The sequence below is a fragment of the Melozone crissalis genome, unplaced genomic scaffold (genome assembly GCF_028551555.1).
Source record: "Melozone crissalis strain CALT ecotype California unplaced genomic scaffold, PUWL_Pcris_2 ptg000004l_1, whole genome shotgun sequence".
NCBI classification, from domain to species: Eukaryota; Metazoa; Chordata; class Aves; order Passeriformes; family Passerellidae; genus Melozone; species Melozone crissalis.
The window spans coordinates 25,773,979-25,799,450 of NW_026535782.1; the positions used below are offsets into that span (position 1 = coordinate 25,773,979).

The following is a 25,472-nucleotide window of genomic DNA, read 5'->3' on the forward strand; positions in this document are numbered from 1 at the left end:
CAGGGCAGACCAGAAGTTTAATTCATTGGTTTACACTTTTGTGTTAGTGAAGTTTCTGCCAGAAATAAGACTTCAAAACGTAGAGTCTGTGAATGAAAGATAATGTAATAACTCTAAAAAAAAAGTAAAAGTGTATTTAGAACTTCAACTAACATTTGAAAAGGTTTTGCAAAAACTTTTTTGTTCATTTTATTTTCAATGAAAGCTGGAATTTCAACTTCTCTGGTTTTTTGTTAGTTTTTTGTTTTGTTTTTTTTCCCAAGCTTTAACCTTTGTTTCCAGACCAATGAATGGCAAAATTCTCATTCACTGGAATTGGTAGGTTTAGTTACAACATAAATTTACTTTATTTGTATGGATTTATGCAAATTAAATCTATTTCTAACTTACTTTTTTCCCCCAAGGATAAATTTATTTCTGCAAATTAAGCAACATTTATTTTCTGGCATCTTGAAAAATATTTTTCAATTTTGAATATTATTCCATAAATTTGTTCAACTGTATCATTGTGTGTCTTTCTGAAATTTCTGTTTAGATAAAGAAACCTTGCTTTCTGTGTTTTTCTTACAGAGTGGATCTTTTATTCCCAAAATACCTTTCCCTCTGATTTTATTTTAATTTATATTGTTTTACATTTACTCCTGAAATACTTGAGATTATTTTATTTTTCTCAGCTTCAATTATAATTGCAGGAATGGATGCATTTGCTGTAACAGTGTTTGTTGGTATAAAAACAAACCTTTTTTTCTGTGCATGCCTAAAAATAAAAACACTTTTTGTTTTGTGAATGCATGGAAAATAGTTTTTGTAGTCTCAAAACTAATGCTACTCTAACACAAACTGTTATCCTTTTTGGTGTGTCTGAGGTTACTTTTAGAATTTTATAAATCTCATTCATTTTTAACCATGTGAAACTGCTGGTTTAAATCATTGCACATCATTACATTTGGACAATGAAAACAACACAGGCATTTTTACTTGTCTCTGGTCAACTTCACTTCTGGATTTCCCTGACACATGACCTTAGCTGAAATCACCACGTGGAGATTTTTAAATGCAAATAAAACAAGCAGATATAAAACAACTCTCTTTCCACTGAGTTTCTGAAATTGTCATTAAAATGGTTCAGTTGATTGATAAGAGGCTTTTAAAGAGCCTTCCTTTTAAACACAAAACACTATATATCAGAAAAAGTCATGGATCCCTTTGTGCACTTCCCTGGAAAAATGACATGTTTAAGGGGGAAAAAAAATAGATTGGGGAAACATTTTCATGAAGTACCATTTTTAGTATATTTTTAGAGAATAACTGCACTCAGTTATAAACATATCATCAGTAAAAACATCTAGACATTTTAGACATTTCAATGCCACTCCTTACTAGGACAGAGAATGTGACTGCACTTCCAGCAGCTTTCCGGGCAGCGAGGAGAGCGTGGAGCCCGGGAGCGCCGGGAACACCCAGGGCAAGCCGAGCCCGGGCTGGGCACGGCTCTGCGCCAGGCGGGCGGCACCGGCCTTCCCCAGGGGCACGGCTCCCACAGGAAAGGGAACGGCACCGCTCGGGGGCCGCCGCTGCGAGTCCTCGCAGGCCCGTGAGCCGGGGACACCCCGGGCCGCTCCGGACCGGTCTGGGAACACTCCGGGCAGCTCCGGGAACGCTCCCGGGCCGGTCTGGGAACACTCCAGGCCGCTCCGGGGACGCTCCGGACCGGTCTGGGAACACTCCAGGCCGATCCGGGGACACTCCCGGGCCACTCCGGGAACACTCCGGGGCCGCTCCGGACCGGTCTGGGAACACTCGGGACCGGTCTGGGAACACTGCGGGCCGCTCCGGGGACACTCGCGGGCCGCTCCGGGGACACTCGCGGGCCGGTGCCCCGGTGCGGGCCCGCCGCGCTCCCGCGGCCGCCGGCGCCTCCTGCCGGGCAGCGGCTGCCCCGGCACAGAGCGGGTCCGGCCCGCCCAGCACCCGGGTCCCGCCGGCGCCGCTCTCCCGGGAGGCATGAAGGGGCATTCGGAATGAATAGCGGCATTCGGCATGAAAAGCCTCCGCCTTTCTCCCAGCGCCCAGCCGTGCCACCGGTACACCTAGGGGGACACGGAGCGAAGCCACCAACTCACGGCATCGGTGCCACTGCTGAGTCCGATTGAGGACATGACACGGTAGAAGTTGTTGCCATTGAGCACGACGACGGATAACCCAGTCTCGCACGGCAGTGAATTTGGGTGATGCTGTTGAGGACAATGAAATGCTGAGATGGAAATGCTATTACAGGGCAATCACCAGTTGTGGAAGTACAGATTCACTTCCCACTGCTAAAGGTTTCTGTCAGGAGCTGGTTAAGGAGTTCAACAAAAAAATATTCTTCCATGGGGGAAGGAACCCAAAAATCCCAAACCCCTACAATTTCCTCAAATTCCAATCTCTACAATATTCTGAAGATTTGTTAGCATGTGTTAGGGAGATGCATTGGCTGTTAACATCTTTCTGGATGCCTAATGAAATAGAAATGCAAATTTTGGTTTTAAATTTTATAACAATATTTCTGAAATACTGGACACATAGCGGGCTTAGCAGATCAGTATTTATTTTAAACAGCAAGCAAAATAACCAAAAAGTCCACATGCAATCTTCTCCTACGAGAGAAAAAGCCTTGTGCTTGACACTTCACCTCTTTAAAAGTGATGGATAAAATCACAGGTGCCTGTATATAAACACACTGTACCCTCCACTGAAGCAACAGCTCCTAAAGTTGTTACATCAACAGACCAACCTGTAACCTCTCCCATGGATGATCTTACACCCTGGTTTCACACTCAAGGATTAAACATTTTTTTTCTCTTCAAAACAGTAGCAGCCAAGACATGGATGAGCAGTTCCAGCAACCGCAAGTAAATGGATCACACTACGGCTGCATTTGCTCTAAAGTGTTGCCAATTTTTTAGTTTTTTTCCACAAGAATTCAGGCAGACTTAAAGACATTTAGGAGAGAAAAAACAATCTAAGTGTCTGAGGGGACCCAGCTGTGCTTCGGATGGGTCACTTTGCAGCTCCACCATTAGCTTGCACATAACCTGGTGCACTTCAGTTCCCAGCTTCTCCCTGTACATCCTCTAACAATTCCACATTCCAAGGGGGTGCAAGAAGTTTAGAAAAAGCAGTGTATCTTACCCTTGTTAGTTCTCACACGCAATTTAGTTTAAAATATATTTTTGCACATGTTAAGGGAAGTAACTCAAATTTTGCATTTGTGTTGAGGCTATTCAGTAGCAGCGGTGGTGATAAACTAAACCCAAGAGACTACAATCAAGGGGCTGCTGTCACTGAGCCCTTCTAAGCTTTCATAGAAACGTTTTGCTTCTTCTGTTGCAAGACAAACTGCAGCTCTGATCTGATCTGATCTACACCAAATTCTGTCATATTTTGCAGAAGCAAGATAGACAGAAGCACAATCGGTAGACCTAAAAAGATCTTGTTTCAAACGTAGACCTAAGGATCCACCAAAGCTAAATTTGCAGAACATCTACTGTCAAAGTAATTTAAAGACTCAAGGTATCAAGCTGTAGTATGGAATAGCTGTTGCATCTATACATTATGAACTTGTCATCTTTCAAGAGAGATATTATACATTACACATAAAGTGAGTGTATGAATGAACCAGCTTGGCTGAGTCGATAAGCCATCCTGAGACAACAAATGCACCTTTGTTTCCTGAAATACTATCCACAAATCCAGCTTCTGGTTAAAAGCAAACGGTTAAAAATGCTGTGAAATTTTCAGACTTTAAAAGTCTTGCAAGAAAATTAACTGTAGTTAGAGAGAAAATATGCTAGATAATAGTTTACTAAACAAGAACATCAGTAACTTTCACAGCCTCCTAATAGTCGACTAGATTGAAAACAGAAGTCAGTTTACTGTGAATATACAAGCACTTCGTAAGCAGTCCTCATGCTGCCTTGCACAGGACCCTTGATACACAACCCTCCTTTGCCACACCATGTACTGTTGCTAACATTTCAGTTATATTTTATTGATATTTGGTCTTTTATAGTGATATTTGATCTTTTATATTGATAAATGAGCATGAGAAAGATTAGAGACCTGAGAAAGCAATGTTTAAATGACTGAGATGAGAGAGGAATCAGTGCAAATATCCCCTTCCTATTCTGCCTTCTCTTTTCCTTTAAATTCTGTCACGATTGATTAGGTAGAGATCAGAAAACTGTAGTAGTGTAGGAAGAACGAAATGACAGTGAAAATGGTGGGCTTGTCACAACTGTGCAGCTTTTATTAACAGAAGTTATTAGTTCTTTCTCACTTTTAACTTGGAAAAAATAATCCCAATGTCTGTTTCTTCTGAAGTAGGAAATTGTGAGTTGGACAATGCAGCTGGAGAAGGGAAAGGAAAAAGCTGAAAAGAGTCTCTTCCTGTAGCAGTGAGCTCTCAGATGGCTCAGTCAGTCCTGTCCTGAAACTTCGCTCCTTGGCAAGTTAAAATTGATGGCAAAACCATGGCCTTAAGAGAGTGATGCATAGCTCTTGCTTCAGTCTCATCCTCCCCACAAGTGCCATAGCTCAATTCAGACCATGCCACCCTGAGCAGCAGATTGCTTTGCAGCACTCAGATTTCTGCACGCTGAGGCTACAGTCTCCTAATGTCTGATACCAGACATGCTCACACTACAGATCAGATACAGGTCAGATGTCCAGCTTTCATCAAAGTCACAACTCATGCAACTGTTCAGGCAGCAGGAGGAAAAGGTAGAATAATAGAAACAGACCTACACTACAAAGCCTCTGTACAGGACTCGTTTTGTTGTGACCACTGTGTACCATTGGCAATTACATTCTTCCTCCAGTACTAAGCAGCCCCAAACTATATTTATCATCCTCTATAACCCCAGTGTTGGCTGTAGGTAAGACTCCAATACTATGCCCTTAATTGAGGAAGACTTTCAAAACCCCCATTCAATGCACTTGCTTGGCCTGTCTCCAGAACTTCTCTCCACCTTCACAGTGCTGTACTGCCCAGTGGCCTCACCAAGAGGCACTAATGCCACAGGAGGAAAGGTGGCTCATGAACCAGGACAGCCTGACACAGCCTTCCCCAGCCTGGTCTTTCTTCCTGGTCTTGTACTGCCTCCTACTGGCACTGCTTTTTGTACAGTAAGGCTGTAAAACAACCCAGCTGAAAAAATGGGGAAAAGATTTTCAGTGTATCTTAGTTAACTGGTCCCCTAACCGATTTGACTACACAGTGTAGAGGTGGCCCAGGGCAGGAATGAGTTACCAGAAAAGCCCAGGAACTGAACCATCAGTGCTGCCAGTTATTTTAGGCATCTGAAATAATTGACTTTAAAAATCAATTCCTACACACTAGGTCAAAAAGGGCAGACCTTGTCATCTTCCTAAGAAACTGCCAACAATCTGCAGGACATATAGCAATTTGCTAATGCAATTTTTATACTGCATTAATACACGCACATCTTATGCACATAAACATTTCAATAAAATGACAGAATTCTTTCATGCTTTTTTCTGCATGTAGTTCAAAAGTACCTGCATTACTTCCTCTGCCTTCTGTATGTCGGTCCAGGAAGTACAGTTCCCACAGCACTTTGCAGAGGTAGGTGGCAGAAAGTTGCAACTAAGCAGTTTCATAACAACGCAATTACAGAATTAAAAAAAACCCCAACCACCACAACTTTGACAGTGTCATTTAAGTTACACACTTTCAGACTTCCATCAGTTTGTTTAATCAACTAAGAATTTTCTCCCTTAATTCCAACCTAAATAACATTTTTTAAGTAAAGACCAATGAATTATGATATTATTAGAATGCTGTTTAGAAGCAGATCAGTTACTTCTTTGAAAATCCCTCTGTGGAGTTTTAAAATATGTATTTCAGTCAAAACCAATTATGTTTAAATTCATTTCTATTGGAAGGAAACGTGGCTTTTTCCATCAACTCAAACAGAAACATGTTTTAGATTCAGCAGTATGAATCAAATACTCAAAGGCAGCTAAGTAATTTGGTATTTCCATTCAAAAAATAGAGTTGGTCAAAACAAATTCCAAATACAAAATTACAGTCTCCACATACAGTATATACTCAAATCCCAGAAAGCAGAATTTCCCTGCTGTATCCATGACTTAGGCTCTGGTTACATCCATGCTGCATGTTTAGCCAGGTTCCTGCTGTCTGTCTACAAGCAAGCTTTTAGCTTGGATTACAAATCCCACCCAAACAAAATATTATCAAATATCAAAAATATTTCCTGGCCCATAGAGAGCTCTGCCTCACCCGAGTGAGGTATGACATTGTACACAATACACTGGTACAACACCAAGAGCTCTGTTCCAGTAAAGACCAGGTTTATTCCTTTCTTATCCTCCATTTCACCTCAAAAATCAAACAGGATGTCTTAAAATATCTGTAGTTTAAGTGAACATGTTTGACTTTATCCCGGACACCATGAAGGAAATACCTCACACAGCCAGTATTGTTACAGGAAGGAAGCAACTTCTAAATAAAACATCAGTGCAGCATCTGCTGTCTTTCACTTAAGATTCAAATTCTTAATCTGGTCACAAAAACAGTTGACTAATAAAGCTACACAACAAAGCTCAGGGTTAGGTCATAAAAGCACAAATAAGCAAGACTATTCAGTTATGAAGGTAATTTTCTCTTATAGAGGAAGAAGCAGTGAAACAGCTCTGGAGAGACGACAGCGTAAGGGCAGTGCAGCGAGGGCAGGCTCGATGAAGATGAGGCAGATGATGGCACCTAAATTAACTGACTGAAGCTGTACATCTAAACAGGGGGACTTTGCCAGTTTAATCATCTCCACTCAGGAAAAGCAGCCTGCTTTCCCAAGGGAGCTGCTTGAAAGTCATCTGATTTACAAACAACATGTCAAAAATAGCACTCTGCTTACTTTACAGAAGAAAACAATTGTTTTTTCACACTTAAGCCCAAGAAGCTCCCCTCCTCAATTCCCCAAAGCATGTATTAAGCAAAATAAAGCCTACATTGTTACAACAATAAATAAATACAATCTGACTGTTCATTCCATTCCATTCCTGGTTAAACACATTCATAAACAGTTTCATCCAAATGAATAACTTTTAAAGTAGTCCTAATCTACATGCTAACATTTGGATAAGTTTGATACCAAAATCTAGATCCACTTATCTAGTAAGACCAAAAAAAAATTGATAGCAGCAGCTGTTTTTATCAACTAGCAGGGCTTTTATCAACTTAATGGAAATATTTTCAAAATATAAAGTTATCAATAGCATATAATTTGGTAATATGTGACCTATATATCTTACCAAGTCATTAACTGTCAATTTATGTGAAAATAGAAGACGCATTGGTTTTTCCTTTAACGTTGTTGCAATTTTTATGTACCTTTCCCTAACAATAGTAATAAGCCCACAGTATTTTTCCAGAAAAACTTAATTTTCTATCACACTGAGTTCATCTTACCAGAGTTTAGCATACTACAACCTAGTGCAATTAAAATAACAGATCTTCTTTCCTATGCCCAAGTTATCATAATGGATACAAACCACAATTTGTGGGTAATCACAGAACGTGGATCTCATCTTGCATGAAGCTGGACAAAGGTTATGCCCTGTACCCATGCCTGGTACTTGAAAAGGCACCATACTGCAGCGTTGGTACTGTAATTATTTCCATCCTTGAAATGAGAGACATTTTAAAAACACAAGCTTTCAGGGCAACTAAGCCTTGCATCTGTCATCACATGTTATTGCCAAGTAATATGCACCCAAATGTAGCTAATCACACCAATGGCATCTGTTACACAATCACGCAGTATTTTATCCTATGCACACATTGTAAAGCAGGATAGGTAAGTACCATTTAAAAGGAACAAAAGGCTACTGAAAATACATATGGAAAGCAAAATTCTCATTTACTTTACTAAAACTTGGAAAAGATCTTAAATAAAACTGTTTTATTTCCATTTGGTGCATTTGTGTTCTCTCATTTTAATAATAAAATAATCAGTTGTACTTGCACTTATTTAGTTCCTACAGTATTTCTGTTGCAGGCAGCAATGAAATATTTTGTTGTTCTCTTTGTGAACTTATGTCAGGCTGACACTTTCTCATTTTACTTGCAGAATTTTCATGAGGCCCTAGTGTTGTTTCAGCATAAAAATTTTGGAGTTACATATGAAAATATATTTTTGTTAATCATCAGATGTTAAAAGCAACACAAGTCAGTGCAACAAATTTTACAGGAAGATTTAAAGGATACTGTGTGTTTACAGAAACCTTTGGCTATTTTTAATAAAAGACAAGTCACACTGAAAAAGACCACAGTACAAAACCATTTGGTTTAATTACTTTTAGGATTTCCTTTACTGCTTTTGGTGCTCACAGTATAAAAGATGAAGACCCTCACCCCCCCAGGAAAACAGATAACCACACACAATTAGTTATTCAAAGGCACTCAGCTTGCTTTTTAAGTTTGGCAGACACCAAGCTGCAATTTCTTTCATCATTTGCCAGCCAAACAGTCTCTTCAAAAATTCACTCGACACAATAAATTATATGCAGTGACCAAGCACAAAATCTGATGAATTTATGTGGAAAATTTATTTTGTTAAATAAAATATTCATGATCTTTACAAAACTGATTTCTACCAGACGAGGCCTTTGGCCACTTTTGATTTTTTTTTCCCTTTAACACGCTGGGCCTTAAGCTTCTTTCTTTGCCTGGAATTCATCCATATTGGGTACTGTCCATGCTGGTCTAGAAGAGTTTTTTTGTTTCGTTTATTATCCAGCTCCATTTTGCAGTCATCTGAAAAATTAAAGGTATTTTTAGTGAGTGAAATATCTGAATCAGTTTCACAGAAGCTATTTTGTTACTAGATTCCCCCAAATGATAAAAATATCCCTAGACACAACAGTATTTGTACATAGAGAACTGAAGGGTTTATAAACTGAAAGCACTTTCCAAACCAATGTAACTGCAACCCAGGAACTTCAAGAGTTGACAGTAAATGTGCAATATTTTTCCTAAAGGTCATGTATGGGCAAAGCATCTTATTCTTTCATCAGCAATCTGTTCTAATCCTGTGTCTAAGAACACTGTAATTCCATCATGGAAGCATGCATGAAGCCAGAGGCTTACTGAAAGATATGCACAATTACACACTTTTTAGGATGTAACGTTTAAGATCTGCTCTAAGAAATTATTCTGAGTGGAAAATGAATACAAGTAAAAAGAATAGTAAGGAGAAAAGGTGAAATACAATGACAGCAGTAATTATCAGCCAGTGATGCCACACTTGCCTCAAGGTGTGAGCATGACATCAGGTCTGACACATTGACAGGCAGAAGGAGAGGATTAATCCCTAGGATGAGGAAGACTGCCCATGACATGGTCACTCCCAAGAACGGTGTCCCCAGCTGCCTAACATCCCATGAAGGTCATGTCTCAGGAGATAAGAAAGTGCAAGAGGAGCACCTTACTAAGTACTGACTGCAACTGTGCTCTGTAATTTCATCCCAACCTTGTTCCCAAACCATATGTGTGCAACTCAAGCCTTTACCACAAGTTTTATGGAGAGGAAAAAAGACTTATGTACTGCTTGTCTAATGTTGGGAGACAAAGCGCAGGAGGAAAAGGCCAACATGCTACTTCAACAGCTGAGGTTGAGAGGCTACAGGAATCTGCATCAGAGAGATGCTTATGGAGCCCTAAACTGGGGGGCCTGCAAATACTTGCAATCAGCAGAGAATCAGCACAGGGGCTGGTGGCAGAACCAAAAGCCTATCCAGCACAGCAGACCTTATATTATTTTTTTCTTAAGAAGAAAAACAGAAAAAAAAAATTCACAGTGTGCTGTAAACAATACCCTAAAGTAATAGGGTAAGATGTCTGTAATATTTACCTATATACTTTCTTCGGCTGGAAAATTATTTATCTGTCTGCAGTAAGTACATATTATGGGTGAAGTTTTTATCTACTTCAGTTCTTGTAACACTTGGCAATGCGAGCTCCTACACTTAGTCCTGAAAAGTCCTCTCAAAGAAGACACCATTACTTTCACAAAACTTGTAGCTGTTTTGTGAAATACATCTTTTCTGAGGTATTTCTGAGGCTGCTATCTCTCTGAAAAAGCCAGCTGAAACTGGCCACTGTAGAGAAGTTGTCAGCAGAGTTGGAAAGAGGTGCAAAAATGACAGATAGCCATGTATTTATTTCAGAAACCAGGTTTAAAGGAATGATTTCTCCTTCAACTTCAGCATCAGAAGTCTGACAGTGTTCCAAAACATTTTGGAAATTCAATTCTAACTAACCCTTAAAGAATAACTTTTACACCTGGTTTCTAGGACAAATCTGAACCATGGACAAAATTACAGATTATTCTTGAAGTTAACCTTAATTGGACAAGTATTTTTTATATACCATTTTATTTCAATTTCCAGTATCAGAACATCTTAAGTGGCACAAATTGGAGAATCAAAATAAGACTATGATTTAGTTTGGACGTCAATTTTGGAAAGAGGAGGTGTCGTTCTGACTCCCATCCAGTATGCAGCTATTGAAAACCTCTGTTTCCCCTCCCTGGGTTACTTCCTTTATATTTTACATTCGATTCCAGATACAAGGAGGAAGATGGCAGTAGTTATAGACACCTAATACCATCCACTCCTGCACCATGTGGCAATGCAACACTAATTAGTATTCAGAAACTGGGCCCGTATTATTCCTACCCCAGCTACTTTATGTTTAGCAGCCTCCTCAAATTAGGACAGTTTGGCAGTAAACATAATGCTGTGACTGGAACAACTGCTAACTGGTGAATCCACATTCACCTGAGGGTCTCAGAGATGTTTCTCCATACAAAACATTACATACTTTACGTACTAAAACCAAATGTTAATAACCTTGTTCCGCAAGTGACCGGATGCAGTATTGACAGTATGGATGCCAGTGTTGCGAGAGGACCAGAGTCAGTGTTTTAGCTTTAAAACAGAGGCTTGCCGAGTGCCTGTTCTCCTGTAACAAGCACACACACGGCTGATGGCGGCGGAGAGAGCCACAGGGCAGTAACAGCACCGGGGCCCTGCCGCACCGGGGAGGGAACAACTGCAGCACAACAACCAGCCAGGGCCGCACTCACCTTTCGCCTCCAGGACCTTCTCGGGGGGCACCACGGTCGCCACCTCCTTGACCTCCTCCATGATGACATCCGCTTTGGTTCCCAAGATCTTCTTCAGCCTCTCCAGCTCCTTGGGCGCGTTCTTCTTCCTCTTCTCCGCCCGCATCTTCCTCCTCCATTTGCTCCTCAGGCTCTTCGCCATGTCCTGCGGGGAGGGAAGCGGGAGCGCTCAAGGGGGGTCGCGCGCATACGGGGAGGGGGGGAGGCGGTGCCACCCACTCACCTGCCGCGCGCGAGGCCGCCACACACACTGCCGCCAGGCCACGCGGCCCGCCCGCGCATGCGCACACGGAGGCGCCCGGCCGCCCGCGGGGGCAGATGGGCTCTACCGTAAGTGTCGGAGCGAGCTCGCAGCCGCATTCCCGCTTGCGCCCCTGAGGGGCTTGTGCCCAGACTGCGCTGCGCGGCCGGGGCGAGCGGGAGACATGAAAGGATAAACGTGTGCTCCATCACAACGTAAAAAGCAGGGATTTGTTCTTAGCTCCTGCCCCGCTGTTCTGAATGAAATTCTAAGGCTATGACACTCGCTCAAACCCATCCACAGTGGTAGCTGGACGGCCTCACGGAAAGCGCACTCGGTGCCAGCGTGGGGCGGGCAGCGGCGCACCTTCCCCAAGTACGGCATTCCTCGTCTCCCACCCCTCAGTGACAGGACTGCGAGCAGTAACAATCCCTTACTAAACACAAAGGAAGCCTTTCAAAACAGTTTTTATGCTGCCTGCCCCTCCAGCATCCCACAGCTTGGGAAGCAGCCACAGTCCCAGCACCTCTACCCTGCCAGCACCGACCCGTCTGCAGCGCTCATTCTCAGCATCCCGAAGTTCTCCAAGAACAGACTAAAGGCTTTCCAATTTTTATTGACACACAGTGAGTTTTATTATACATAAGTTGATAAAACGCCATAATCAATCTCCAAATGATTTTTCAGAACACTGATAGGCAATAAATAGTACTAAAATAAAGAATATTCCCTTTAATTGTTTTAACACCCTCACAGCTTCCATAGTGACAGCCCTTAACTAGGACAGAGTACCTCTGTCAGAGACAGCATTTCAATTTACCAAACAAAAAAAATTATCTTATTATAAACATTGCACAATGGTAAACTCATGCTACCCTTATGTGGTACATAAACGAATGATCAATCCCAAAGGAAACATTTTCAGCAGCTACAGAACAGCAGGGAAGCTTATTCTGAAGTAAACAGGAGTTGGCAAAATTTCAATCATTAATTACACTGCAAATTAAGTGATTTAAAAAGTGACTGTAATGAAGACAGCATGTTAACTACATAATATACATGGTCTGGAGAAGATCTGTAGCTATGTAAAAAGGCATTTTTCCCCCTATGGAGAGACCAATATTCATGGAATGCAAACATAATAAAGATTCAGTCTTTAGAAGGCAGAACTACAGAGTTTGCAGATCATCCATAAACTTAACTTTAATTGTGCTGTAGTCAAACCACTCTGCTTTTGACTATTTTTTATTAAATGCCTCCAGAAAACGCAGCAGGTGCAGGAACAGATTTATGATGTCCAAGTAGAGATTGATTGCAGCCAGTATGTACTCTTCAGGGGACAACTTGTGCATCAGCAGATGAGTGTCATAAATAATAAATCCACAGAACAGAAGAGCTCCAGCAGCAGCAAACACCAACTCTGTTGTCTCACTATAGAAAAACAGCTGGAAGCAGATAAAATATGAAAAAGATACTTGTGAATTTCATTTTTTAAATATTAAAATCCCTGCATAATGATATGCCACATTTAAAACACAGTCTTTCTATTGTTATGCACACAAAACCACAGTATTATGGTGATATTTCAATGCTCTTATTCCATATATTCTCCAGTCACACAATCTCTGACTGAGTAAAAGTGCCTCCACTTAAGAGGGAGGAAGGTCTGGTCTCCAGAATACTAACAGCAGACTAGAAAACTAGAAGCTAGAAAACCAAAATATAATTAAATCTCAAATGTCCTTCACATTCTCTTCATCAAGTAGTGGATCTCAATTGACAAATTTCATCAATCAACCCAAATACCCCTTTTATGTTGGCAAGAACAGCACCCAACAAAAATCTAACTTGAAAATGTGTGGTTAAATGATGACCAGCAGGATGTAGAACAGTAATGGATCTGGCTAACAATTTTCTTTCATTAAGCTATAGTGGGCCGATCCAAACCTTTTAGTTACACCAGAAGTCAGTAACAGGTCTGAGTGACATGATCGTAGTGGAAGGTGTCCCTGCTCATGGCAGGGGGGCTGGAACTAGGTGATCTTTAAGGTCTCTCCCAACCCACACCATTCTGTGATACTGTGAATATCTTTGAACTGTGAACACAAAATATCTTACCCTCAAGAAACCTGAGATGATTAAAATCCACAAACAAGCAAAGAGGCTGAAAGAAAATAAATTACACTGTGACCAACAATATACATTCTTTTAGACTTAACTTAAAATATCCTCCTTTCTAAAATCTCTTCACAATATATATGGCAAGTAAATGGAATTCTTAGATGCCAACTGTTTACTGGTCTCAGCAGTAAAAATTTTTTAAAGCTGTCAAAAGTTATGTTCTAACTTTATTTTTTTTAAAGATTTGAAACATCTGCCTTCTCTCTCAGTGAAAAATCCATGTGAACTAGTTTTCTAATTGTTTTAAGATTCTTTATCACTGAAAAGAATTTACCAAGGATCAGAAGCGTGTAAAACGAATAATTTTAAATAAATAACCCTCACCATTCCCTTGAAGCAGGTTCTATTGACTGTATTCCTTACTATACCTGCAAAGCTTGGTTTAAGAAAGAAAAAAAAACCCTAAAACCTTAAGAACAACAAAAAATTTTAAAAAAAATCATCAATATGACAACATACCCTGCTCCAAATTTGCTGAAATCTCTCTTTGACTGCAAGGTATATGCAGTCAATCCAAGAAATACAGCAGTAGTAAGAATAAAGGCTTGCAAGACGATGGAGACATCATAGAAACTCACTATAAACAGAAAGAGTAATCTGTCAATTAAGGAACTCCACCCTATGTATTTGCTGAGTTATCTTCTGAGGAAACAGAAATTTAAACTTAACTGTGAACAAGATTTGGTAAATTAGGCCTGAACTTGTCTTTGCATTTCAAATTCATGATCATAGGACTCAGGGATCGTGTACTAACTAAGTTTGACATTTACTTTATAGCTGTAGCTTCTTAAATGGAAACAAAAGGTCTTCCCTAGTCAGAATTATGAACACAGCAACAAAACAAAGCAAAAGGATTTTAAGCACAGATAATAGAGATCTTAAGAAAAAAACTGTATGAATTTTTCACAATATTGCAACAAGGGGAAAAATAAAACAATTCCCTAAAAATGCTCGAAGTTTTCATTAGGGGACAGGAAGAGAAAGATAGCAGAAACACGTGCAATCTTTTTCTTCCCTCCTTCCTCCTTTTTCTTTCCACAAATCAGGATATCATAGGCCACAATGAAGAGGTTTCATCTTATGCACTAAGGTATAGTTCAAGATGATGCCATGATGTGACCGCACACTGCCTCATTTCAACCCTGACCATGAAGCACAGAATTCTCCAAACTCAGATTCCCTTTGAGGAAATTGAGGGGACAGGTAGGACTATTTCAACTTTTAAGATCGATCTGAACATTATGAAAAAGAGCATTTTTAACTCTACTGAAAGAATGGATTCCTCAATTTCTCACTTCAAGTTTATACAGTTTCATTTCTGAATCAGAATTCAGTTTTCTCCCCTGATTTCCTGGTTTTGCTGAACTCCTATCGCTGTCATTCAAATTTTCAAACAGGATTCATTATGATTTTAGTCACATCTAGAAAACCCTAATGCCAATTAGTACAATATAATGGATTCATTTTCCAAATTCTTTATGGAACCAGATAATAGGATGGCTACTATTTACCTGTAATGGCAACTGTCAGTGCTTCCAGCAGAGTCTACAAAAAGCAAACCCAAAAAAAAGAGGAGGGTAAGAAAAAAATCAAACCATTAAACATGAAGTCTCCTGTTAAATCTTTCTGTATGAAAACATGTTTAATTTTCAACAAGAAAATGGCAATCACACTGTCCTTCTGGGCTGGAAGTTGTGTTACATTAAAAAAGTACAATACAAAGTGAAAATGAGTGACAGACTTTCCCTATAGAAAAATGTCACATTTCCTACTGTAAGTGCACAGCATTTATATGACACTTCTGACAAACTATTCAAGGGGCTATAAAAGTAATATATTTGTAATATCTTGTTGGACAGCTGTCTAACAGTGTCTGCATCAGTTTCCCTTCCACACTTAACCTTTAAATAATCTGTTTACTTCACAGCAAAACTGTCTTTCTGTTTTATCACAAACACAATTTAGGCAACTCTTGAAACATCAAATTTTAATTGAGCTACTGTGACTTCTTTTCAGAAGACTGATTTGCTACATAATCCAAAATATCCAAGAGCAACTCTTAGCCTGGATCTACATACTCACAACATCAGACAGAAGACTAAAATTTGAGGACAGCTCTGACAGATCTGCCTGTGCTGGAAACATGCTCAGAATTTAGCATCAAAAAGACAACTGGAAGAATAAATTATATGGCTGGTTTGGGTCTCTGCTGAAGGCTGTCCATTTAACAATTTAGGTAACAGGAATACCTCCTCCTTTCCTACTGAGCAGTTGCATAGAAAAAATCCCTGACATCAAGAGAACAATGAGAGCAGACAGATTTCTACACACATGCAATAACCCTTGCTCAAACTGGTTCCAAGTTTCTAACACTCTTTCTAAAAAGATGCTGAAAGAAACCTGAAGTGCCTGCTATGTAGGAACAGCCTGTGGGCAGAATCTCCAAAAAGTAACTCAGACCTTCATAAATATATAGGATATCTTTTAAGGAATACAAGAAAAACAAATTACATGTCTCTAGTTTCAAGGAATTAATTATAATGCCAGATATTCAAGGGACTATTACATTGAATTAATTAATCAATTAATAATTTAACTTAATTAAACACTTACAAATCCAAACAGCAGGTATAAATTAACAGGGTGCTGGTGTCTGTAGAGGGTCAGTGCCACAATTACAGCCAGAGATCCAAACCCAGATATCAAAAGCAAGGCAGGCCTGTAAAATTCCATATTAAAAAAAAAAAAGTAATCAAACTTAAATATCTGTAAGATTATGGAATAGTTTATATAAATTCAAATTTTTAAATGACCATCTAGGAAAAGATATCCAAAGTAAATGTAACACAAGTTTACAATAAAACTGTTTAAAGAATACTACTACAGATAATCAGTTAAAAATAGCACAGCCACCAGTAAAGAACTTTTTCATACTAAAGCTGAAGATTGCCCAGTAATCCATGACCTGGAAATGAGCACATACAAAGAAGAAAATCCATCCATACAAAGTAAGAGCATTAAAGTATATGTACTGTTTCACCTGTTCTGAACTCCATATTCAGAGAACTATTTCCCATAAGCACCTGGATGCAACAAACATGGGCACTAACTGCACCAAAGAAAATCAGTAGTGACCAGTAAGTATTGCTAAATCATTCAAGTAGCCCTCCAAGAAAAATGGGGCCAACATGAAACACAAAATCTCAACAGTTCCAAGCAAGTAGGACAATTTTAAATTATCAGGTTTATGTAGAAAACTGTAGTTTTACAACCACTGTTGTATACACTATAGGTTATACAGAAATTGAAACTTTCATGCAGTGTTTATTCCTCCTTTATATTTGGGCTTTAAAGTGAAAGTAGAAGTCCAAAAGTGCATTTGGAGGAAAACTGAAGCTAGACTCGGTGCTCTCCTTTCCCAGCTGGTCTTTTCCCTGGCCTGTTCACCACAGTTTACATTCTGGGACTTATTTTATCATGAAAATCTGAGAGGCAAAATGAAGCACGCCCACAGGAATTTAAGCAGAGTAATTCTTTTGGGGGAGTGGGGAGGGGGTAAGGGGAAAAAGAAGATGGGAGAGGGAGGAAGAGGAATAAGACATGATTCTGCTTTTTGGAACAGGCACCTATAAACAACAGCATTCCAAAGAGATTCTAAAAGTATTTAGACTACAAAAACAGAAATGTCAGTAAATGAGATGTTCTGCAACTCATGTAAAAGTTTGCACAACATTAATATTAAAATAAGCACTATTAATAAAGCATTGATTAAAATAACAACACAACAAAAAAGATAATAAGGGTTTTCATGGTAAATCAAGGAGAAAAATGTCAGAGAAGAAAAGTTACTCCCTAATCAAGTTAAAAAGTATCTATTACAGCAACAAAACCACAGATTATAAAAATGATTACAAAGTGTAGCAACAAGTTACATAATTTATACCTAACACATGCTAAACAGCTGCATTTCACCTTAGAATTTACCTCTCATGAACAAATGCCTGCACTCCAGTAGAGTATAGAAAAATTGCAGATGTGACTGTGGTCAACAGAACTTGAACAGAAAGAATGCTGTACACCTTTCGCAGAAATGCTGGAAAAGGAAAATAAAAATGAAACCACTTTTGGCTTACAGCTTCAAAGTTTAACAGTAAATCAGATACAAGATTTCATTTTCAGAGGGAACTGTTATAAAGTCATAGTTCGTAAAAAGCCATTTTACTTTAAAAACCTGACACAGTATTACAGCAAAATTGCATTTATCCCTGGACATCATTATGTAACTATTAACAATGATGGCAAAAGAAATATAGAAAACACTTGCAAGGAATTTACTTTGGATCAGATTAAGACCTACGTACACCCATTCTCACTATACTGACAGCACACCTTCTCCATCATGTGGCACCATTAGGTGCCTAATGGACCTAACTGACAGAGGGTTATCATGGAAGGCATGCCAGATGCTTGGAAGAAACAAAAGTTTTCACACCTCTCAGAAGAAATTCCAATCCTTCAGTCTCATGGCTACACTTCTGTAATTATAGTCACTAATTCTAGTATTTATGAATCACAGAATGAATACGCTTGGAAAAGACCTGTGAGGGGACAGAGTCCAACAGCGCCGTGTCACAGACCATGGCACCCACTGCCACGTCCAGGCTTTCCCTCCACACCTCGGGGAGGTGCGTCTCTGCAGGGACTACCATCTCATGGCTCATGTCTGGACTCCAAAACTCATCATGCTGAACAGAACCAGGTCTGAATCCCGCAGGGTACCGGGTACACGGGTACCCGCTCTCCGGAGAACACCGACCCCCTTCACTCGCGGTTAAACGACAAAGCCTCCGCCGGCCGCGGCCCCTCACCCTTGACGCCTGACCTGGACTAAACAGCGCCCTGGCTCCGCACTCACAACCTAGGGCCCGGTTAGAACACTGCGCGGAGCCCGAGCGCAGCTCAAGGCCGGGGGTGACCGGGGTGTCACAGGGGCACCTGCCCGGAGCGGAGGGCATCCCCTCACCGCTCCGCCACTGCGGGCAAAGGGACCTCTCCGCAAGCGCTGGGGGACTGCGGCGGAGCCGTGCTGCTCTCCCACCCATCCGCAGTCCTTACCCATGCGGATGTGGACGCTGGCCGAGGCCACGTTGCTGCCATAGTTGAAGTCATCCTCGATGGAGCTCCGCGGGTAGCGCTGCTCCCCCGCCATGGCCGCCATGGCCGCCGTCCGTCTCCGCTTCCGGGGGGCGTGGCACCGAGCAGGGCGCCCCGCCGAGCGGCCGAGCGCGTCGATCGCGGGTGCGACCTTTGTGGCGGGCTGGCCGTGTGTAATTGAGCTCTGAAGGGCCTGGGGGGGCTTCCAGTGCCTGGAAAACCCAGCCCTTGGGCTGCTCTTCGCCTCAGCCGCACTCCGCTGCTCTCCGGACCGTGCTGCAGCTGCACACGCTGCCTGTTCGGCGGTGCCTGAGGGAGCGGCGGTGGGGCTGATGCTCCCGTCCGCCTGTGTCCCACAGAGATGGGCTTCACTTCCAGAAACCCTTAATGCAAAGCAGAATTTTACCTCGGCCTTCTCCTAGTTGCATGTCCCGTCCTTCAAACTCTGTAATTGAGCAGAAAGCAAAGATGCCCGGCGTTTCTCAGGCGTCACAAAGCACTTGGTGCAGTCGGACGTGTGAGAGCTCACACTGAGCAATCACAAAAGGCACCATCTGGGGATGTGGGTAACCTGTGCAGCAGGATATTTGTTTAACTCTTGAATATTAACCAAAGTGCGCCAAGAAACTGAAGCAACAGACACTTTAGAAATATATGTAATACATTTGACTAGAAGTGCTTTTGAAAATTGGAAAATAGGGGCCTGAACTGTATTCAGCTTCTCAAGGAAGAAGTAAATCGATTCTATGATTTCGCGATGAAATAATCTTGAGCAGCTTTTCTACTGAGGTGACTTAGTAGAAAAGTCACTTTCACTTGCAGAGACAAGAATTATGAGCATGACTTTATATTCTGGGAAGTATTTATAATTTTTTTACCATCATTTTGCATTTTTCAGTTGCTGCAAGTAGCATCTTTCAGTTTGCTCGCACTGCTGAATGGTAACTGTTTGGAAACAGTTATGCTGCGTGCTTTCTTGCATCTGCCTCTGCAGAAGAACAGCACTGATGCTCTCCCCAGAAGAAGCATTTAGAGTTCTGGTAAAGCATCTGGTGTTGCCTTCTCCAAATACATGCAGTGCTGTTTCCTTTAAAGTACCTCTTAGAGGCGTTCTGTGTGAGAAATGAAACATTTCAGAGCATTGGTGCTGGAGTTGACTCCTGCAAATAGTTTGAGGCTTGAGACAATTGAAGGACAGATATAACCGTAGCCTTCAAATGTTCTCTATAAGGCTGTTGCAGTCCTCCAGCTGTGGAGAAAGTGTCACATAAGAGGTAACATGGTCTAAACTGCACTAGGGAATATTCAGGGTGAAAGCTTGAGTACTTTTAAGAGTAATCAGGGTAAAGCTGTGGAATAGTTAGCCTGGAGTTTAGGCACAGGCTGGGAGATAGGAGATGGCAGGAAGCAGGCACGTGAGCCTTTGCACTCACACACCCATCTCCCGTGTGGAAGATGTTGGTCTGATGGAAGCCACCAAGTGTCAGTAATCAGCTTATTCGGCCAGGCAAGAGACAAAGCAGCAAAATCGCCCAGTGACACCACCGAGGAGCACAATCTGCCAGAGCTGCTGCAGATGGGAATGGAAAATTATTTACCTTTGCAACACTGATAAAGGCTGCCATTTTCATGCCAAAAGAGAGCATCGTTCTCGTCTTAAGGTCTTGTTACTTGCAAGCACATACAGAATGGAGTTCTTTGGAATGACTGTACTAAATGAACATTTAATGACACTGAGTCTGTCTGCCTGAGTGCTTTCAGTGTCTTAGCAATTTTCCATTCCTCACTTGGGAAAGTGTACCTTGTAAAATGCTAAAAATGCCTTATGAAAAGGAAAGTGTGTTTTACATTGCCTTTCTTTTCTGTATTTGATGTTTTCATAAACATACCTCCATCACACTATTTTTATTTGAAACCACGGCAGTCCCACAGTGGCTGGCTCGGGGCTGGCTAGACGCTCCCACTCCATGTGCGTGCGTGCAGGGGTGAAAGAGCTTTCTGTTCTCCCAGCTTCTGCTCCGGGCTCCAGTGTGGGGAGAGGAAGCTCGCTGTCACTGGAGGCCTGGTAAGGACCATGAACTCCTCTGTGCCTTTTGTCTGCGTTATACATAACCGGTGGCTTTGCTGGAAAAAGTCCATCTGTTGCTCAGAGGTACTTGGGAAAGGTACTTGGAGCGTTGCCAGGATTCTGCTTCTTTCCAGCGGTTTGTTTTTAAATCATTGTGCCAGAGGCCCTTTGTTTGCTTTGAGCAGTGTTCCCAGAGTGACCCCTCTCAGCATGGCTTTGATATACATCTGTGTATCTTCACATCATCACGGCTCTTGTTGAGGCAGGACTAAATGGTCTCCTCTTCCCAGACTGCCAAGTCCATGACCTCTGCGTGTCTCCGTACAAATGCATAAGGCACAACTGCTGGAGTATTGCTGCAGTGTGGTTCCAGGAGCACAGGGTCACACATGGGGCCCTGTGGCTGCCTGCCAGTCTTTCCACAGGGAGGTAACATCCAGGCAATTTGTGCTCAGGAGAGCGCAGCACACATGGATACAGAGCAATGTGGGAAAACAGAGGAGAGAGGTTAGATTATGTAGGTGCATCCGCATGGCCATTAACCATTAATTTATCCCCAGGTGAGCTTTGGTCTCTCAGTTTCAGAATTGCTGGCTAAGTTAAAGGAATCATGTAATTGTGTGATCCTGAGGACCCCTAATTTGAAGAAATATGAGTCGTAGCAACTTTCCAGTATCTAAGGGGGGCCTACAAGCGAGCCAGAGATGTGTATTTTTTACAAGGGCGTGTAGTGATAGGGATGATGGCTTTGAAATGAAAGAGAGTAGTTTTAAATTAGATACTAAAAAGAAATTCTTTACTGTGAGGGTGGTGAGGTACTGGGACAGCTTGCCTGGAGAACCTGTGGATGCCCCACCCCTGGAAATGTTCAAGGCTGGGTTGAACAACTTGAGCAGCCTGGTGTAGTAGGAGGTGCTGCTGCCCATGGCAGGGGGATTGGAACTAGATGATCTTTAAGGTCCCTTCCAACCCAAACCATTTAATAATTCCACGACTTACTATGAAATTATCCTCAGACTCAAAGTTACAAGGTTTTCCGTGGGAAGTGGAGACAATCACGTAATTGTAAAGTTATTCCAAATTAAATTTCAATGTGTACAATATGCAGGTGCAAATCCATCATGATGTTCTTACAGGGCAGGAAAATAACAAGGAAACTCAGAGACAGATGTGCCATCTGTTTCTCTAAAATCCCTGATGGTGAATTTTCAAATCCACTGATCAAGGGAAGAGAGTTTATCTTCTTTAGTACTTACAGTTTCATGAGAAAGACTCTACCCTTTAGCAAGCAGGTCACAAAGCTAAACTATTCCAGGATGAAGAGCATCTCTCAATGTTTCTTTAGTTTCCTACAGCCCACATCTTTGCCTAATAATGATACATTCTTTTTCCTGTTAAATCCCATCTGCATTATATTTTTTTCATTACACCTCGCCCTATTGTAACTCAATTATCTCCTTTTTAAAATTTTGTTTTAAACCATGTACATTTCTGGTAAGATATGACAGGTTAGTTTTGGATCCTATTCTCAGGGGAGGTCTAGCTGCATTAAGAAATGGGCTGTGCCTAGGAACAGAGCTATCTGGTGGCACTAGGCAGTAGTCCATCACTGTGACCTTTATTTTAAGGATTGTGAACAGCTCTTGAACAGACATGTTGGTTTGATTCATGCAATTGGGTGAGACATTTTGAATGGGCTCAGGGTGAGTCCAATTCCTTTTGAAAACAAGACTTTAGGATAAATATACCTCTGCAGGGTAGTGCTGGCAGTTAATAATCCTAGCAAAGTCTTAAACGTCTTCTTTCAAGGTTTTTGCCCATTTATAGAAGTCTCATGTCTTTCAAGGATGCCATCTTATTTTAGCAAGCTGAGAGATTTTATATTTTAAGGTCAGGATCAGTCTGGAATCTATCTTTGCTTATAATCACACCTTTTTTATTTCAGTAGCTGCTGAAGTTTAAAAAAAGAGCATTACCATTTTATTCCACGTGTAAGACTGAATCCTAGGAAAATATGAAATGCTACACTGACAGCCCAGATACAGGCAATTTTTCCTTTTTTATGTAAAAAGGGATTTCTTTTTCTTCTTCGTGGAAGTAAGGTTACAAACAAAACCAATTTAATAACTGCACTACCTTGTGAAACAGAAGGCAGATTATTCTTCAGTTTGTTTCTCTGAACAAAACATCAAAGCATAGTCTGCTCTGAGTTTGCTATTATTTTGTCCATTTTCAATTTAGCAGTTAGAGCTGCCTGAATATTGGGAGTGCTATATGGACTCTGTTTATAAAACCCTTAACTACTCTTTCTGTACAAATTCCAATGTGCTTTAATTGTCTTCAGTTGTCCTCGCTGAACAGCCTCCATTACCTGTAACAGCCAGTCATTCTGTCATCTAAAACCTGAGACAAATTAGTTTATCTCAACATTTGAACTTATTTTGTTATGATCACTTTTAATTCTGAATCTTTTATTTCCTGGCATTTTGAAAAGTTGAGGTCAGATATGCTTACTTCTGTTTGAGTGTCTGGTTGAATTCAATCCTGATTAGAATTCCCACGTGTAACAACATTAATAGTATGTATGCTGCTAAAGGACAAAAAGACCCCTAAATACTTAAAATAGCAGTGGCTTTTCAGCTCATGGTGAGGTCTGTCCTGCAGAGATTGAAGAGCAGTATTCAGCTCTAGATGAAAATAACTGCACTTAAGTGTCTGTGAATAGCTATCTACATGTGTACAAAGTGCTTAAGCAACCATTACTGTCAGTGGAAATAAGGGTGGCATGCAGATGCCTAAATGTGTCTGGTGCCATTTTATGGCTCTTAGATTATCAATCTCAATTCCATTTGCTCCACTGTGAAGTACTGAGCTTCTTTATATTTTCTTATATCTGCAAAGCCAGGCCATACCCTGAGTACCTTGGAGCATCCTGAAAGGCACCAGATTCCAATGTGTAAGCAATGGCACCCTGCACTTGTGGAACATATATCACAACTGGGATGGGCACATAGCAAGCGCAGGATAGAGGGGGGAGGAGCTGGCAGAAAACCCTGAAGGCATTGATTATTTCTGTGAGAGATGTGTATGTGAAGGCTCACCCATAAAACCAGGCCAGCAAACCTCCCCTGATGTCGATGCAGACTTGTCTCTGCCGGGAGAGCTTCATCAGCACAGAAGTACTCACACAGATATGGCCCTCTTTATTTGGGGAGCTAACAAAGCTGGGAGGAGAGGAGGACACGCTTCACCCTCAGGCACTGCTTGCACCCAGGTTTTGTCTACAGGGGCTTCAAAAGGCACCAGGCATGGCTGAAATCACCTCATTTCCTCATGCTGCCATCACACACGTGTTGACCCCAATGTGAAGGGCTGCATGCAACTCCTGCAGTGTCCTGCACAGGGGCTGGGACAAGAAACTTGAGGTAATTGGAGTCTTTCACCATCTTCAGACAAAAACACCAAAGGCACTAAGGGGCCTTTGGGCCATAAAGTGCTGAGCAGCCCTTAGTTTTCCCAGACCTTTTTCCCACAGCTGAGTGGCTTTCAAGAGCCTCCTGGAGCTTCACAGCGCTGAAAAATATGGAGGGGAAGGATGAAACTGGTGAGATGTTTGTTGTGGTGCTGAGGGAACAAGAGTGTAGTCAGCCTCATGCAGGCTCTTTGGGAAGTGGGTCACCAGCAAATCCTTTGCTTATTCATCAGGTTAATTATTTAGCTGTCTGAAGTCAGCTTCTTCAGCATTGAGTCTCAGGAGATGTATGTCAGATACGTTGTTGCTGCTCACTTTGCATAAGGCAGAAACAAAGCTCATGGCTCCAGACACAGCAAAGTACTTCCATGTCGCTTCAAGGCGCCTCTCTGGAACAGCAGTGAGAAAAGACTCCCACAGCTCCCTAAATACTACACGTGGTCCAGCAGCAGAGAAAAGAGTCGGAGACAGAGCTTTCAACTGAGTAGTCTTAGTGTTAATAATTAAATACCATTTTTAAAACATCAGTGAATCTTGTGTAATCTTGACATTCTTAGATACTAGCAGGAAGAACAGTGGTTCATTAGTCAGACAGAGATTTGGATAATCACAATTGAATTTTTAGCTAGATGTTCCTTTTAAAACTTGATTTTTACTTTGACAAGGAGTAGTATTAATTGGTGTGTGCTGCCTGTACAGAGACTATGAGCTGGACAATCATCTTTGTTGTATTCAGGATTTTTTCCACACTGTTGACAGCCTTGCCTGTCTTGAAAATGTTTGAAAAAACCTAAAAACTGCTCTTTTTTTTTAAGTGGAATTTGGGTTACATGTTTCCAATGCTTTTAGAATTGAGATTGTATAAATGTCAGAAGTTAATGCTGTGACTTAGAAAGCAGAAGCATCCCTTCTCCTGCAGCAATAAAGCAGCTCAGCAGCCCCCATTCATTTGAAAAGAATGAATTCCATGTTTCACTCTATGTTGAACTCCAGAGATTTTGACTACAAGGACTGCTGTTAGTGACTTCTACGAAGCACAGAATCATCATACAATAGTTTGGGTTGGAATGGACCTCTAAAGGCATCTAGTCTAACAGTCTGTGATAAGCAGGGATAGCTTCAAGTAGAGCAGGTTGCTCAAAG

The 25,472-nt window shown here is 41.3% G+C and overlaps 2 protein-coding genes across 3 annotated transcripts; both read right to left on the reverse strand.

Annotated features, from left to right (window-relative positions):
* Positions 1–6,357: 6,357 nt before the first annotated feature.
* On the reverse strand, positions 6,358–11,493 carry LLPH (LLP homolog, long-term synaptic facilitation factor). Of its 2 annotated transcripts, none has more exons than XM_054275020.1 (3): positions 11,437–11,493; positions 11,175–11,358; positions 6,358–8,842 (listed from the first exon to the last, which is right to left on the reverse strand). In XM_054275020.1, exons 2-3 carry the CDS (start codon positions 11,353–11,355, stop codon positions 8,679–8,681), a joined length of 345 nt encoding a protein of 114 aa, XP_054130995.1. In that variant the 5' UTR covers positions 11,356–11,358; positions 11,437–11,493; the 3' UTR covers positions 6,358–8,678. The 2 variants fall into 2 exon arrangements, with proteins under 2 accessions (XP_054130995.1, XP_054131004.1); XM_054275029.1 differs by having other exon boundaries at positions 11,433–11,491.
* Positions 11,494–12,064: 571 nt separating this feature from the next.
* On the reverse strand, positions 12,065–18,876 carry TMBIM4 (transmembrane BAX inhibitor motif containing 4). The gene is made up of 7 exons (XM_054275123.1): positions 18,751–18,876; positions 17,620–17,728; positions 16,249–16,354; positions 15,147–15,180; positions 14,095–14,212; positions 13,573–13,618; positions 12,065–12,899 (listed from the first exon to the last, which is right to left on the reverse strand). Exons 1-7 carry the CDS (start codon positions 18,851–18,853, stop codon positions 12,693–12,695), a joined length of 723 nt encoding a protein of 240 aa, XP_054131098.1. The 5' UTR covers positions 18,854–18,876; the 3' UTR covers positions 12,065–12,692.
* Positions 18,877–25,472: the final 6,596 nt, after the last annotated feature.